We start from the raw sequence: 17,811 nt of genomic DNA, 5'->3' as shown, positions 1-17,811 counted from the left end.
TTAAAAAAAGAAAACACAAAAAACATACAAAATACGTGTTAATTGATTACTTATCAGTGAGGCTGCTAGACAGTAGGCTATTAGTAATTAAGAAAGTTGAAAGTTGTACATGAATTTCTGACTACATGAAGGCTGACGAAGGGTGGTTGGCATCCCCTAACCCGTGTTGAGGAACAACTGTATTTTGACGCTACACACACACAAACACAGATCATGAGAGAGTGAGAGAAATAAAACACAGCAATGAGTATAGTTAGATAATAAAAACTGAATAATAGAAAAGTTTTATTGACGAAAAGTGAGCTAAAAATAAAATTTAATAGGAATAAATGACAACCCAAATTCAGAGTTAAAAATATTTAACTAGGCCGGGCACAGTGGCTCACACCTGTAATCCCAGCACTTTGGGAGGCCGAGGTGGGTGGATCATGAGGTCAGGAGATTGAGACCATCCTGACTAACATGGTGAAAACCCGTCTCTACTAAAAAATACAAAAAATTAGCCGGGCGTGGTGGCAGGCACCTGTAGTCTCAGCTTCTTGGGAGGCTGAGGCAGGAGAATAGTGTGAACCCGGGAACCAGAGCTTGCAGTGAGCCGAGATTGCGCCACAGCACTCCAGCCTGGGCGACAGAGCAAGACTCCGTCTCAAAAAAAAAAAAAAAAAAAAAAAAAAAATTAACTACTCAAGATGGGGCAAGGTGAGCAATAGTTCATTATTTCATGACAAACTTACCCCATGATCCGAGAAAAGTAAATGCAAATACCATTGTGTTTTCCAGAATACACAATTTCTGGTCCAGTCACACAACTCATATTTGTGGCCTGAGTTGCTGGGTTTCCCAGAGCACACACTGGAGTTGACATGGCAGGAGGCTGTATACCTTGTACACACATAAGAAAAACAAATATCTTAAAAACAGAACCCATAAAATTCAGAATTCTCAATAACCCAAGTTTGTGTATCTAGACACAAAGGTATTTACAAAAATAATGAAATACATAGATATTTAATTTGGTTTTCCTTAATAAGAGAGATTTATACATGCATGGATACTCCCAGGTAGACTTGCCAGTGTTCACAATGCAGAATGAAAATGAAACAAACTTGCAATAACTGCTTGTAATGCTGACAGTGAAACAGAACTAATTACAGATTTTAGGGTCCAATTTAATCCTGGAACCCAAATAATGGGCTTTCCAGGCATATTATAAGAGGAGTTCTTCCTAAATAAAGGCATTCACATCCAAATGCTAAAACTTGGTTGGACAGCATATATTTATTTTCAAGGGAATAAGGCAAGTTCATCTTTTTCACACTAAGCATTAAGGATAACTCATAATGTCAGCGCTTCAAAATGAGCAGTAGAAGCAATCCAAAACAAAGAAAAGAGGTACCCTGAGATGGTGTTCCCAAAAAGGATGGATTTGGATAGGGACTACCACTAGGAACAGGAGAACCTAAAAAGGGAAAGAATAATATAAAGATTTAGAAAAGAACATCTCAATCTTTTGAATGTGATCAAAATTAGATACAGAAGGTATTTCTTTTTTCTTTTTTTGAGGCAGGGTCTCTTTCTGTGGCCCAGGCTGGAGTGCAGTGCCATTATCTCGGCTCGCTGCAACCTCTGCCTCCTGGGTTCAAGTGATCCTCCCATCTCAGCCTCCTGAGTAGCTGGGATTACAGGCTCACGCCACCACAGGCCGGCTAATTTTTGTACTTTTAGTAGAGAGAGGGTTTCACCATATTGGTCAGGCTGGTCTCAAACTCCCAATCTCAGGTGATCCGCCCACTTTGGCCTCCCAAAGTGCTGGGATTACAGGTGTGAGCCATTGCGCCTGGCCACAGAAGCTACTTATAAGCATAAAAAGGACTTACATTGTCCATGATATATGCAAGAATTAGGGACTCATCTCCTAGTAAGTTTCTAACAACTCCCACCTTGGAAAACACTGATGTGGGAGTTAATTACTATTAAATCATTCATCTGTTTCCCTCTGAATATACACCAAATGAGTTACGTAAATATGATTAGTTACATCTTATTTTGCTTCCTTATGTTAAGGATTCAATATTAATAGATCACTTTTAAGAATCAGAATCTACAGATATATTCATCAATTATACAGTAGCAGTAAATAAAACATAACGAAAAGGTTTATTAACAAAAATTGCTATAAAGGTTCTAAGATTCAAACGATTAGAAACAATTTCATTTCAATGTTTCATACTCACTAGAATAGACAGGAGACCCCAAGATGGGACCAACATTACTTGGAGGTGGAAGAGTGGTTGGAAATCTCATCTGTGCTTCACCACCATACCTATTTTTATGACAAGAGGTTGAATTTATTCAGTAAAACAAACTATCCATCTTAAAAACTAGAATTGTTCCTTTTCCTGCTTAGCTTCCAAATAAATGCTTTAAACATTACAGACTTTAACGTATTGTGCTGACAGTAAAATATATGCATAAGACTTATAATATTTATTCAGTAAATATGGACTTGAAATTGCTACCAGGAAGAATTATAAGGGACTCCGATAACTTCTAAGAAAAAGATATGCAATGCATAGAATTTACTCTGTGAGTAAATGGCATTATAATTTTCACACTAGGTTATGGTTAGATAGTATTTCAAAAAACATTTCTAACAAAATCACATTTCAAATTCTTAAATATTTTCTAAATAGAAATATCTCTTTGGTACCAAGTTTCCTTAAAATAATTCAGAAGCCTTCAATACTAATGATACATATTAAGCAGAATTGGCATAGTGTTTGGGGAAGTAAAAAAGATAGATGAGACAGTAACTGAGGTAGAACAAAGTGTAGAAAGTAGACAAGAAGTTACAGAACAGAATCCAGAGTTAAAGTAATAATGCATAAACTATGCTAATTTAGTTGCTTCTATTACCATTATAATCTCTCCAGATTTCACCTTTTGCAAATGAATTTTGGTAATTTGCCTATATAGTCACTCAACTGTTTGGCAAGGCTTTAATTTATCACATTGATAATAAGATCATTTTAAAAAGTGGCCCAGTAAAAAAAAAAAAACAAATAAACAAAAAACCTTTCTTATACCTAAAGAAAGCCCGAGTAGCCCAGGCAGATACTTCTCTGTCACAGGCAGCAGTGGAGCAAGCAAGAATAAGGCAAGTAGCACAAGCCTGGTCTTCCTGTAAAAAGAGGAATATTGGCCTTATATTAAATATAAACTTTTAAAATGATTTGTGTACTGCTAGATGCAATATTAAAGTCTGTATCTAGCACAGAGCAGGCGTTCAATAAATACTTGCTGACTAAATGAAATCAGTTAGTGTTAAAAAGACAAGTAAACACTACTGGTTTTATTTTAAGTTCATCAAAAGCACTAGGATTACAGAATGCTCTCTTTTCCTTTTTACCTAGATTCTGAGTTAGTTTCCACCTTATGTCTCCAATTTTCTTCCTGTGGTCTTTCTAGTTTCTAGAAAATAACAATAAGTGGTAACTTTGAATACCTACCACGTGTCAGGTACTATTTTAAGAGTTTAGCATATATTAATCCTCATAACACATACTATTATAATGTATAAGGAAACTGAAGCCCAGAGAAGTCAAGTAATTTACCTTAGTGGTGGAGCTGGGATTTTTAACACAGGTGCTTTGAATCCAGGGTCTGTATACTTAACTTTGAACTATCCCAATTTTAACCATATCAATTCCAGTTATGGCTCTCAAATACTAAGATCTCTACACTGTTGCCTCAAGTTTCTTCCTCAGGTCATTAAGCCAAAACAAACAAACAAAAAAGAACTTGTCCCTAAATGTCTTGTGCTTTTAATGAAAAGGCATTTATCATATAACCTGAACAAGAAACTTACTAGTAGACTTCAATAAGAATTTATCAACAACAGGCCGGGCATGGTGGCTCATGCCTGTAATCCCAGCACTTTGGGAGGCCGAGGCAGTCGGATCCTAAGGTCAGGAAATCGAGATCATCCTGGCTAACACAGTGAAACCTCATCTCTACTAAAAATACAAAAAATTAGCCAGGCGTCATGGCAGGCGCCTGTAGTCCCAGCTACTTGGGAGGCTGAGGCAGGAGAATGGTGTGAACCTGGGAGACAGAGCTTGCAGTGAGCTGAGATCCCTCCACTGCACCAGCCTGGGAGACAGAGCGAGACTATGTCTCAAAAAAAAAAAAAAAATTATCAACAACAGAGAATAAAAATCTGAAAGCTCACTACAAGACTTACATTAATCCTGCTTTCAAATGTCAGTTCACATACAGTGACTGAGGCAAAGAAAGGAATATTGTTAAGATTATTTACGGCCGGGCGTAGTGGCTTATGCCTGTAATCCCAGCACTTTGGGAGGCTAAGGCTGGTGGATCACATGAGGTCGGGAGTTCAACACCAGCCTGACCAACATGGAGAAACCCCGTCTCTACTAAAAATACAAAATTAGCCAGGCGTGCTGGCACATGCCTGTAATCCCAGTTACTAGGGAGGCGGAGGCAGGAGAATCGCTTGAACCTGGGAGGCAGAGGTTGCGGTGAGCCAAGATTGCACCATGGCACTCCAGCCTGGACAACAAGAGCAAAACTCAATCTCAAAAAAAAAAAAAAAAAAAAAAAAAAAAAAAAAAAAAAAATCTATTTATTACAGTATTCCAGTCCCAATATACATAAACTATGACTCCCACTGTTTGATTAAAATAACATCACATTTTTAAAAAGTATATATAATTACCTGATGTAATTTAAAGAATCTTTCAATCTCTTCTCCATCTCCACCCACGTTACTCACAAGTAGATGCCTCAGTTGATCTACAGGTCTAAGTTTATGAAACATAAGGCTCCCCTAAGAAATTTGAAGAAAGAACATGAAAAAGAGATTTACCAAGATTGGCTGATAGCAACGGACCCTGCTACCTTATTTGATAAAATAAATGAAACGAACAAAAAAAACACCCTTCAACAATACAAAGTAGGCTGGGTATGGTGGCCCACACTTGTATTTCCAGCGCATCAGGGGGCTGAGGCAGGAGGACTGGCTGACGTGATATAAAAAGTACAACTGGTCAAAAGGATCATCTACATCTCAACTCAACCTCCAGTAGATCTATGTATCTATGAAGAAAACTTAATGCAATTGTCCCTGCAAAGCTGCCCCTGAAACCAGAGAATTACAATTAGATTATTAATTAATCAGGTTGCTACTATTTTTATCAATTTAGACCAAAAAAAAAAAAAAAAGCTAAAAACATAGTCATACCTTATACCAGAGTAAATTCCAAATAGATCAAACGACTTAAAGGATAAAATAAAACCATTATAGTATTAGGTTGGTACAAAAGCAATTGAGGTTTTTTGTACCAATTAGGTTGGTACAAAAGCATCATAGTATTAGGTTGGTACAAAAGCAATTGAGTATTTGGTTGGTACAAAAGCATTGATTGTAATGGCATTACAATCAATGGCAAAAACCTCAATTGTTTTTGCACCAATCAATAAACAAAAGGAACTACCAGTGGATTCTTTTATAAACCTTAGTGAGAGGAAGCTTTTCAACTATGACATATTTCAAATGATGGCTGGGTAGATTAGCTCTCGCCTATAATCTCAGCACTGTGGGAGGATGAGGTGGGTGGATAGCTTGAGCTCAGGAGTTTGAGACCAGCCTGGGCTTTAGTGAGATCCTGTCTCTACAGAAAATACGAAAATTAACTGGGTGTGGTGGCAAAAGCCTGTAATCCCAGCTACCCAGGAGGCTGATGTGGGAGGATCCCTTGGGCCTGGGAGGCAGAGGTTGCAGTAAGCCAAGACTGTGCACCACACTCTAGCCCGGGTGAGAGTAAGACCCCGTCTAAAATAAAATAAAATAAATAAAATAAAATATCAAATAACTGATAATTTTCATTACTTACAAGCTTGTGTGCTGGGAAAAATCGCAATAAACAAAGTCAAATAACAAACCAGGAAGGCTGGGTGCAGTGGCTCAGGCCTGTAATACCAGAACTTTGGGATGCCAAGGCAGGTGGACCACCTGAGATCAGGAGTTCGAGACCAGCCTGGCCAACATGGTGAAACCCCGTATCTACTAAAAATACAAAAATTAGCCAGGTGTGGTGGTGTGCGCCTGTAATCCCAGCTACTCAGGAGGCTGTAGCAGGAGAATCACTTGATCAGGGGAGGCAGAGGTTGCAGTGAGCTGAGATCACACCACTGCACTCCAGCCTGGGTGATGAGTGAGATCCCGTCTCAAAAAAAAAAAAAAAAAAAGAAAAAAAAAAGAAAATGATTCCATTAATTCCACTACTTCAGAGTACTTGACAAAAATACTATATATCGCTTATTTTTGTCACTACCTTAACAGAATATGTACATACCTGTGCTGAGAGGAGAACAAATTTCTTCGGAGGTAACATGTGCTGCTGTACAACAACTGGTGAATCAGTTATTGGAATATGATCCTTGTTTAAGGGTGTAATTATTTTATCTACTTTCAATTCATCTATCGCAGAAAGAGCCCAGGAATGACCATCAACACGGGTTGTCATCTACGTAAAAGAAATAAATGTTTTACACATCATATTGAAGTTACACAATGCAAAAGAAAAAACTACAGACTTAATAAATAAATATTTAACAAATAGTACATTAACATGAATATTTTCAAAAGTATTACATAATTTTCTACTATCTTTTTTTTAATCAGGTATTTTTCTGGGGTTTTTTTTTTTTTTTTTTTGAGACAAAGCTGTCTAGGCTGGAGTGCAGTGGCGTGATCCTGGCTCACTGCAACCTCCGCCTCCCGGGTTCAAGTGATTCTCCTGCCTCAGCCGCCCCAGTAGCTGGGATTACAGCCATATGCCACCACGCCAACTAATTTTGTATTTTTAGCAGAGACAGGGTTTCTCCATGTTGGTCTGGCTGGTCTCGAACTCTTGACCTCAGGTGATCCGCCCACCTCGGCCTCCCAAAGTGCTGGGATTACAGGCATGAGCCACCGCACCTGGCCTTTGGGTTTTGTTTTGTTTTTTTCCTGAGACAGCATCTTACTCTGTCACCCAAGCTAGAGTGCGGTGGCATGATCACAGCTCACTGCAACCTTGACCTCCTTGGGTTCAGCTGATTCTTCCACCTCAACCTCCCAAGTAGCTGGGACTACAGGAGAATGCTACCACGCCCGCCTAATTTTTCTATGTTTTGTATAAACAGGATTTTACCGTGTTGCTCAGGATGTTCTCAAACCCCTGGGCTCCTGCAGTCTGCCCATCTTGGCCTCTCAAAGTGCTAATCAGGCATAATCTTTTTTTTTTCCTGAGACGGAGTCTCACCCTGTCGCCGAGGCTGGAGTGCAGTGGCGTAATCAGAGCCCACTGTAACGTCTGCTTCCCAGGTTCAAGTGATTCTCCTGCCTCAGCCTTCCAAGTATGTGGGATTACAGACGCACAACAGCATGCCCGGCTAATTTTTGTATTGTTATTAGAGACCGGGTTTTGCCATGTTGGCCAGGCTAGTCTCAAACTCCTGACCTCAGGTGATCTGCCTGCCTTGGCCTCCCAAAGTGCTAGGATTACAGGCGTGAGCCACTACGTACACCATAAGCAGGCATTTTCTACACTAATACATAAATCTGTTTGTACTAGAAGACAAGGGCAAACTTTTCTCAAGATAAACTGTAAATACTCTTTAATAAGATTATAATTCTCTCAATCAAATAACTACCATCTACCATGTTTCCAGGATTGATTAAATCTGCTAAGATACTATCTTTCCTTTAAAAAGTATTTTACCAGCTGTATTTTACTGGCTGGGTGGGGTGGCTCACACCTATAATCCCAGCACTTTGTGAGGTGGAGCGGGCAGATTACCTGAGGTCAGGAGTTTGAGACTAGCCTGGCCAACGTGGTGAAACCCCGTCTCTACTAAAAATAGAAAAATTAGCTAGGCGTGGTGGCACACGCTTGTAATCAATCCCAGCTACTCAGGAGGCTGAGGCAGGAGAATTTGTTGAGCCTGGGAGATGGAGGTTGCAGTGACCTGAGATCGTGCCACTGCACTCCAGCCTGGGTGACAGAGTAAGACTCTGGTGCCAAATTAAAAAAAAAAAAAAAAAGGCCAGGCGCGGTGGCTCAAGCCTGTAATCCCAGCACTTTGGGAGGCCGAGACAGGCGGATCACGAGGTCAGGAGATCGAGACCATCCTGGCTCACACGGTGAAACCCCCGTCTCTACTAAAAAAATACAAAAAACTAGCCGGGCGAGGTGGTGGGTGCCTGTAGTAGTCCCAGCTACTTGGGAGGCTGAGGCAGGAGAATGGCGTAAACCCGGGAGGCAGAGCTTGCAGTGAGCTGAGATCCGGCCACAGCACTCCAGCCTGGGTGACAGAGCAAGACTCCGTCTCAAAAAAAAAAAAAAAAAAAAGGATTTTTACCAGCCTAGACAACATAACGAAATGCCATCTCTACAAAAAATAAAAAACTACCTCGGTGTGGTGGCATGTGCCTGTATTCCTAGCAACTCAGAAGTTTGAGGTAGGAGGACTGCTTGAACCCAGGAGTTTGAGGCTGTAGTGAGCTATCATGCCACTGCACTCCACTCCACTCCACAAGACCCTGTCTCACAATAAAAAAAAAAAAAAGGATTTTAATCCTTTAAAATACTTTATAATAAAAAATTTCAAGCAGCCAAAAATGTTGAAAATACAGCAAAAGTCCACATGCCCAATACCTAGATTCAACAACTGTTAGCAGTTTGCCATGTCTGCATTCTCTCTCTTCCTGTATATTTTTGTTTTATTGTACTATTTGAAAGTACAGACATCATTTATCACTCTTAAATACTTTTATACATATCTCCTAAAAATGAGAATGTTTTCTTACAAACCATATAACAACATTTAAAAATGTTATTGGCTGGACAAGGCGGCTCACGCCTGTAATCCCAACACATTGGGAGACCAAGGCAGGGGGATCCCTTAAGCTTAGGAATTCAAGACCAGCAGGGGTTACATGGCAAAACCCTGTTTCTACTAAAAATACAAAAAAATCAGACAGGCGTGGTGGCATGTGCCTGTAGTCCCAGCTATTTTTGGGGGGGTGGGCGGCGGATGGGTGCTGAGGTGGGAGGATTCCCCGAGCCTGGGAGGCAGTTGCAGTGAGCTCTGATTGTGCCACTGCACTCCAGCCTGGGCAACAGAGTGAAACCCTGTGTCAAAAAAAAAAAAAAAAGTTATCAATTCCCTAATATAGTGTAATACCCAGCCAATATAAAATTTATCCTGCTCTTCCAATGTCTTTTATGACTTTTTGGTAACTAGGATTTGATCAAAGCTCATAGACTATACTTGATGAGTTTTTTTTGTTAAAAACAAAAGTTCACCTTTAAGAAAAACTCGGCCGGGCGCGGTGGCTCACGCCTGTAATCGCAGCACTTTGGGAGGCCGAGGCGGGTGGATCACGAGGTCAGGAGATCGAGACCATCCTGACGAACATGGTGAAACCCCGTCTCTACTAAAAAAAATACAAAAAAATTAGCCGGGCGTGGTGGCGGGCGCCTGTAGTCCCAGCTACTGGGGAGGCTGAGGCAGGAGAATGGCGTGAACCCGGGAGGTGGAGCTTGCAGTGAGCCGAGATCGCGCCACTGCACTCCAGCCTGGGCGAGAGTGAGACTCCGTCTCAAAAAAAAAAAAAAAAAAAAAAGAAAAACTCAAATATTAAATCAAATTATATGACATGTAGTATTTGTTCTTAAAAAAAAAAAAAAAAAGTTAGGTGAACACATCTGTAATCGCAGCACTTTGGGAAGCCAAGGTGGGAGGATCGCTTGAGTCCAGGAGTTCAAGACCAGTCTGGGCAATATAGTCAGACCCCATCTCTACAAAAAAAAAAATTTTTTTTTTTTTTTTTGTGAGACGGAGTCTCACTCTGTCACCCAGGTTGGAGTGCAGTGGCACAATCTCAGCTCACTGCAAGCTCCGCCTCCCGGGTTCACGCTATTCTTCTGCCTCAGCCTCCCGAGTAGCTGGGAGTACAGGCGCCGCCACCACACCCGGCTAATTTTTTGTATTTTCAGTAGAGGTTTCACCATTTTAGCCAGGATGGTCTCAATCTCCTGACCTTGTGATCCACCCACCTCGACATTACGCTGGGATTACAGGCATAAGCCACCACGCCTACCTTACAAAAAATTTAAAAATTGGCTGTATGTGGTAATGCACACCTGTAGTCCCAGCTACTTGGAAGGCTGAGGTGGGAGGACTGCTTGGGCCTGGGCAACAGGGTGAGACACTGTCTTTTTTAAAAGAGTTAAAAAAAAAAAAAAAAAAAAAAAAAAGCTAACATTTATGGAATGGTGCTTCCAAGGAGTGCCAGGCATTGTTCTGAGTGCTTTACACACATGAGCTCATTTAGTCTCATAACTCCATAGTGGCAGGTACAATTACAACGATTATAGAGGAATAAACAGCCAAAAACGTGTCCTCTGCTCCACAGTTTTGAGGAAGTAGAGACAGGATTAAAATCATCATCCCCCACCAGCACAAAATCCCAACCAGGACAGGGTTTATATCTTATTAAGTTCTGAATCCTCACAGTTTATCACAGCACAAAGCTGGTAGTACATGCTCAGGAAAGCTCAAAGAATAAAGGAAAGAAGAAGAAGGGCACTCCTTATCTCCCTCCTGCTCCTACCCCAGCTCTTTGAACCTTGTCAGAAATTTGGTAGAGCTCACGCAGACAATACTCCCATCCCTGGGAGTTCTGCTTTTCCTCCTCTCACTTACACACACCTTTTGCCAGTCCCATCTGAAAGGGTTCAAATTTAAGAACCACCAGAAAACCACTCGTTTTCTGCGAAAACTAGAAGCAAAATGCCTGTGAAGAGGTAGCTTCAAAGACACAGTACCAGACATTCACACCCCACTAGGGGCTGGTTTATCCGGTTTGATCAGCAGCCTCAGTCAGCTATGCAGGACTATTTAGGAGGACAGGCAGGAATGAGCAGAGGACACCAAGGGGATGGAGACAGGTAGCCTCCCCTCACCTCCTTACAAACTGGGGACTAGGATGGGCAGCTGGGGGCAGGCGGCAGTCCGTGGTTTCACAGCAGCCTCGGCCCTCACCTAGGAAGACTATATCCACTTCATGATGTATGTGGTGATTTTTGTGTTTAAAACAAAACTGTGTGTTTGTGGGTGTCCCTTTGTTTATGTCAGAAAGAAAAACGAAATACAATAAGAAAGATGTTGGCAACTCAGTTCTCTTATGTGAGGTTCAATTGACTCTTCAAACTTTATGTTTGAAAGTTTCCGTAATTAAAAAAAAAAAAAAATTACAAAGAGATTGTTAGAATAAAATTCTAAGTCACAACTATAATGGATGGCCTCATATTTAAATAACTAAACAAGCAACATATTTAAATGAGATAAAGATCATTTCATATGAACCTGACATGTTTTCAGGAAAAAAAAAAGATACATGTATTTTCTGGTACATTATGGAAAATATTCTACAAGGGTCCAATGTTTTCTTTAAAGATGTCTTTTTGTGATTACCACAGGAACTTCTAACCTGACAGAGGAAAAACAAATAATTGACAGGATAATTTCTTTACATTATAATTTCTAATCATATGTTATTAGAAGTAAACAGCAATAAGTCAGAAGATAAAAAGTTTCTTACCATATTATCCTTCACTTAAAATTATATAATAGTTTTTTCAGAACTGTCAGGACAACCTACCTGGGTTTCCATCATTGGCTTTTGGAAAGGGAAAGTATCATGGTTGACACACCATAAAATATCATTATCCTCATTTTCTGAGGCTGCCATCAATAGAATACCTAAAAGTTTAATATATAAAATATTATTACATCACGTCAAATAATATGCATCCTCAATAACCTTAATAACTATTGTTAGGTTGGTGCAAAAGTAATTGCGGTTTTGCACTTAAAATTATAAAACCGGGCTGGGCATCGTGGCTCATGTCTGTAATCCTAGTACTTTTGGAGGATAAGGTGGGCAGATCATGAGGTCAGGAGTCCGAGACTAGCCTGACCAGCATGGTAAAACCCTGTCTCTACTAAAATTCAAAAATTAGCTGAGCGTGGCAGCGGGCCTCTGTAATCCCAGCTATTTGGGAGGCTGAGGCAGGAGAATGGTGTGAACCCAGGAGGTGGAGGTTGCAGTAAGCTGAGATCGTGCCACTGCACTCCAGCCTGGGTGACAGAGCAAGACTCTGTCTCAAAAAAAAAAAAAATTTTTACAAAATCACAAGTACTTTTATGCCAACTTAAAATTAGCACATATAGATATACACACACAACATCAATCTTTATAAAGAAACAAGTTACAAAATAAAATAATTACATGAAAGACTATATAATTATTTTTAGGGTAGACTCCTTAAGTGTTCTCAAATTTAAACTGTATTTCTCTCAGGTAAACATATTTTTTTTTCACATTTTAGCATTTCTGAACTTAGGGTATATCTTGCAGTCAATGGGCTTATCAATTTAATTATTAATTTTATAAAAATATATTTAGTATATAAAAAATGCTGTGACTGACAATTCACAATTTAATAGAAGCTAATATTCAACGAAATACAGTTTATATACTGGTTAATTCAAACACACCATGAATAAAAATGATGAAGGTGCCAGAGGAATGGCAGAGATAAGTGTACTATAGAAGCAATCATCTGGGCCAGGTGCTGTGGCTTATGCCTGTAATCCCAGCAGTTTAGGAGGCTGAGGCAGGCTAATCACTTGAGCCCATGAGTTGGAGATCAGCCTGGGCAATAAAGTAAGACCTTATTTCAACAAAAACTGAGGCAGGAGGATTGCTTGAACCGGGGAGGTAGAGGTTGTAATGAGGCATGACTGCACACTGCACTCCCACTTGGGTGACAGTAGACACTGTCTCAAACAAAAAAAGCAATTATCTCAACAAAACTCACCAACACAGTGGCTTCACACCTATAATCCTAGCACTTTGGGAGGCAGAGGTGGCAGGATTGCTTGAGCCCAGGAGTTAAAGACCAGCCTGGGAAACATGGTGAAACACCATCTCTACAAAAAATACAAAAATTAGCTAGGAGTGGTGGCACACACCTGTAGTCCCAACTACTCAGGAGGTTGAGCAAGGAGGATCACCTGAGCCCGGAAGGTTGAAGCTATGGTGATCCAAGATCCTGCCACCGCATTCCAGCCTGGGTAAAAGAGTGAGAACCTTCCTCCCCACCCCCAAATGACTTGGAAAAATATTCCGTATTCATGGATTTGAAGACTAAATATAGTTAAGATGGCAACATGCCCCAAACTGATACACCGATTTAGCTATCACAATCCAATCTCACTTTTTTTTTTTGAGATGGACTCTTGCTCTGTCCCCCAGGCTAGAGTGGATCTTGGCTCACTGTAACCTTCACCTCCATAGTTCGAGCAAGTCTCTTGCCTCAGCCCACAAGTAGCTGTGACTACAGGCATGACCCCCGACACCCAGCTAATTTTTGTATTTTTAGTAGAGACGGGGTTTTGCCATGTTGGCCAGGCTGGTCTCGAACTGACCTCAAGTGATCTACCTGCCTTTGCCTCCCAAAGTGTTGGGATTACAGGCATGAGCCACTGTACCCGGCCCCACCTCACTTTTTTTGCAGAAATTAACAAGGTGATTCTAAAATTCATATGAAAATTCGAGAGACTGAAAATAGCCAAAATCATCTTTAAAAAAAAAAATCAGGCCAGGTGCACGGTGGCTCATGCCTGTAATCCTAGCACTTTAGGAGGCCAATGCAGACAGATCACTTGAGCTCAGGAGTTTGAGATCAGCCTAGGCAACATGGCAAAAGCCTGTCTCTACAAAAAATGTAAAAATTAGCCAGGTGTGGTGGCACACGCCTGTAGCTTCTCTCAGCTACTCAGGAGGCTGAAGTGAGAGGACGGCATGAGCATGGGAAGCAGAGGTTGCAGTGAGCAGAGATTGTGCTACTGCACTCCAGCCTGGGCAACAGAGCCAGACCATCTCAAAAAAAAAAAAAAAAAAAAAAAAGATCAAAGTTGGAATAGTCACACTTGCCAATTTCAAAACTTATTACAAAGCAACAGTAATCAAGACTGTACTACTGACATAAGGATGGATAATATAGACCAGTAGAATAGAACTGAGAATCCAGAACCTATACATTAACGGGTAATTCACGTGAGAAAGTAAGATGAAGACAATTCAATGGGGAAATAATAGTCTTCAACAAATGGTGCTCAGACAGCTAGATATCCACATGCAGACGGATGAAGTCAGATTCCTACCTCATACAACGTATAAAAATTATCACAAAACAGATCAAAAACCTAAATGTAGGAGTGAAAACTACACTTTCAATCTCAACTTTTGAATTTCACTACAATTTCAAATTTTATTTTAGATTCAGCAGGTACATGTGCAGATTTGTTACTTGCGTATATTGCGTGGTGCTAAGGTTTAGGGTACAACTGATTCCATCACTCAGGTACTAAGCATAAGACCCAACGGTCAGTTTTTCAACCCTTGCTCCCCTACTTCCCCAACCCTTCTAGTAGTCCCCAGTTTCTACCGTTGTCATAGGGTATTTTCAAATGCCTCAAAACGCCATATAATTTTAACAATTTTAAGAATCTCATTTTAAATCTGATAGTATTTCAGAACTTACCTTTACTATAAAGTGCTCTATGTACCTTTGAAGGCTTTTCTACGGTTGAAGATGCTGAGAATCCAGGAGGTAAGCGGACGTGAATCAGCGTCAGTGTATTAGGCCGTGCTAATGGCTGTCTGAATGGACAAGTGCTGAAATATAACCTTACACCTGAAGATGGGGTAAAATTACGCATCAGTAATAGAAAATAAGGACCTGAAGTAAATGTGTTATTGAAGCAATTACATATAGCAATGCAAAACTCTGCTAAAACCATACATAACTTTCTGGACTAATTTTTTTTTTTGGGGATGGAGTCTAGCAGGCTGGAGTGCAGAGGCGCCATCTCGGCTTACTGCAGCCTCCACCTCCCAGATTCAAGCAATTCTCCTGCCTCAGCCTCCTAGGTAGCTGGGACTACAGGCATGTGCCACCACACCCATCTAATTATTTTTATTTTTATTTTATTTTTGAGACAGAGTCTTGCTCTGTTGCCCAGGATGGAGTGTAGTGGCGCGATCTCAGCTCACTGTAAGCTCCGCCTCCTGGGTTCACGCCATTCTCCTGCCTCAGCCTCCCGAGTAGCTGGGACTACAGGTGCCCGCCACCACATCGGCTAATTTTTTGTATTTTTAGTAGAGACAGGGTTTCACCATGTTAGCCAGGATGGTCTCGATCTCCTGACCTCAGAATCTACCTGCCTTGGCCTCCCAAAGTGCTGGGATTACAGGTGTGAGCCACTGCGCCCAGCGCCCTGACTAATCTTAAATTACCATATAGACTATCAGCTGAAATATATATCTAAGAAAATGTCACTCAAAATTGAGAGGTGAATCAATACATTTCATTAGAAAGAACTTGCAAAGACAAACCAAGAAATCTTGTGTTCCAGTTCAGGCTTTGTTACAAAATGTGAGCCACTGTGCCATTTAGGCTTGGCTTTTGTTTTGCTTTTTTACTGGTTTTTTGCGACAGGGTCTTGCTCTATTGCCCAGGATGAAGTATAGTAGCATAATCTCAGCTCACTGCAGCTTCAAACTCCTGGGCTCACGAGATCTTCCCGCCACAGCCTCCCAAGGAGCTATACTACAAGGCCGTGCCACTACACTTAGCTAATTTCTGTATTTTTAGTACAGACGGGGTTACAGGGTTTCACTATGTTGCTCAGGTTAGTCTTGAACTCCTGGGCTCAGGCAATCTGCCCACCTTGACCTCCCAAAGTGCTAGGATTACAAGTGTGAGCCACCATACCTGGCCTAGGCTTGGTTTTATATCTATAAAATGAAGAAACAGAAAAGTCTCCCAGTTTTCAAAATCCTTTATTTTACAAATTATTTATATGGCTTTAAAGCAGATATGGAAGTAAAAATATATTTCTAATCATAAATTTCCAAATCTAAGAATTTTCAGAAGCTGTAACAGTAACACAGATATGTAAATAAAACAACATACCTGCATGTGTGACAGCCAATAACTGGCAGTCCAGTGATTCAGAATTTTCAATCACTGCTATTTGGACAATTGGTTTAAAAACAGAACGATCGATGGTCCTAAAATAAAGGAGAAAATAAAGTGTATTTTTAAAATGTGTCTGCTAAATTATAAGAAACATTTCCTATCAGAATGTTTACATATTTCCATATTTTCTTTTTTTTTTTTTTGAGATGGAGTCTTACTCTGTCACCCAGGCTGAAGTACAGTGGTACGATCTTGGCTCACTGCAATCTCCGCCTCCCAGGTTCAAGGAATTCTCCTGCCTCAGTCTCCTGAGTAGCTGGGATTACAGGCTTGCGCCAGCATGCCCAGCTAATTTTTGTATTGTTTTGTAGTAGAGACGGGATTTCATCATGTTGGCCAGGCTGGTCTCGAACTTCTGACCTCGTGTGAGTGTGATCCGCCTGCCTTGGCCTCCCAAAGTGCTGGGATTACAGGCGTGAGCCACTGTGCCCGACCACATGTTTCCACATTTTCTAAATATGCTAACTAATTTAAGACTAGCTTTTTAGGAAAGTAATACAAGAGCAGCAAGAACTGGAAAAACTCTTGAATGTGTACTTTTTACACTTATATTGTTAAGAGTAACCCTATTTTCAAACAAAGATCACAAAAAAAGACTAAAACCTTTTGGGTGAATGGTTGGTGGGTAGCAGTGTTCTCAGAGTGTCAAAGTATCATTACTAGTAATTAAAAAGGGAGAAAGCGCGGGTGCAGTGACTCGGACCTGTAATTCCAGCATTTTGGGAAGCCGAGGTGGGCGGATCACCTGAGGTCAAGAGTTCAAGACCGGCCTGGTCAACATGGTGAACCCCCGTCTCTACCCAAAATACAAAAAAATAAGGCAGGTGTAGTGCATGCTTGTAATCCCAGCTATTCAGGAGGCTGAGGCAGGAGAATCACTTGAACCCAAGGTGGAGGTTGAAATGAGCTGAGATCACGCCACTGCAGTCCAGCCTGGGCAACAAGCCCAGACTCTATCTCAAGAAAAAAAAAAAAAAAAGGGGGGGGGGCGGAAATGAAACTTTATAATGTAGACATTTAGTTGACATCACCTCAAAGAAGTTTTCAACAGTGAGAAAACTGCTATTATGTGTCTCCTGATATAATGTAGTAAGACATTTCACACTGCCTATGTGAATTCATTACAATGTGAATTACCATTTCACATTGTAGTAAGACATTTCTCAGCACTTGGAGAGGCTGAGGCAGTCAGACCACTTGAGGCCAGGAGTTCGAGACCAGCCTGGTCAACATCTTTACTAAAAAAATATATAAAAATTAGCCAGGAATAGTGGCACATGCCTAGAGTTCCAGCTACTTGGGTGGCTGAGGCACGAGAATCACTTGAACTCGGATGCAGAGGTTGCAGTGAGCCAAGATAGCACCATGGCACTCAGGCTGGGTGACAGAGCAAACCTCTGTATCAAAAGAAAAAAAAAGAAAAAAATATAAATACATATACATATATAAATATATATAAACATCGTATATAAAATGTATGTATATAAAATGTATTACTGAGAATCTAATTACAAAAAAAGATAAATTCAGAAAATTGTATAATTCTCCTGCCCCTCCCTTCCAAATGTCAATATTCCAAAAAAAGAAAGGTGGTCACGGGGCTGTTTTATATTAAAGAGCCCAATCC

General features: G+C 40.7%; 1 protein-coding gene across 2 annotated transcripts in view; it reads right to left on the bottom strand.

The window, feature by feature from the left end:
* Window positions 1-17,811, bottom strand: part of NUP155 (nucleoporin 155) — a 76,935-nt gene that overhangs the window by 37,106 nt on the left and 22,018 nt on the right. For both annotated transcript variants that reach the window (XM_037990770.2, XM_073014790.1), the window contains 9 exons: window positions 16,119-16,216; window positions 14,685-14,837; window positions 11,735-11,835; window positions 6,378-6,548; window positions 4,739-4,849; window positions 3,087-3,181; window positions 2,235-2,323; window positions 1,397-1,459; window positions 735-882 (listed from right to left, as the gene is read on the bottom strand). In XM_037990770.2, coding sequence (XP_037846698.2) covers window positions 735-882; window positions 1,397-1,459; window positions 2,235-2,323; window positions 3,087-3,181; window positions 4,739-4,849; window positions 6,378-6,548; window positions 11,735-11,835; window positions 14,685-14,837; window positions 16,119-16,216 — 1,029 coding nt within the window. The remainder of the gene's footprint in view (window positions 1-734; window positions 883-1,396; window positions 1,460-2,234; window positions 2,324-3,086; window positions 3,182-4,738; window positions 4,850-6,377; window positions 6,549-11,734; window positions 11,836-14,684; window positions 14,838-16,118; window positions 16,217-17,811) is intronic.

The sequence above is a fragment of the Chlorocebus sabaeus genome, chromosome 4 (genome assembly GCF_047675955.1).
Source record: "Chlorocebus sabaeus isolate Y175 chromosome 4, mChlSab1.0.hap1, whole genome shotgun sequence".
Lineage (NCBI taxonomy): Eukaryota > Metazoa > Chordata > Mammalia > Primates > Cercopithecidae > Chlorocebus > Chlorocebus sabaeus.
Note: the sequence above shows the minus strand (reverse complement) of the source record. Positions and strands in the feature narration are given on the sequence as shown.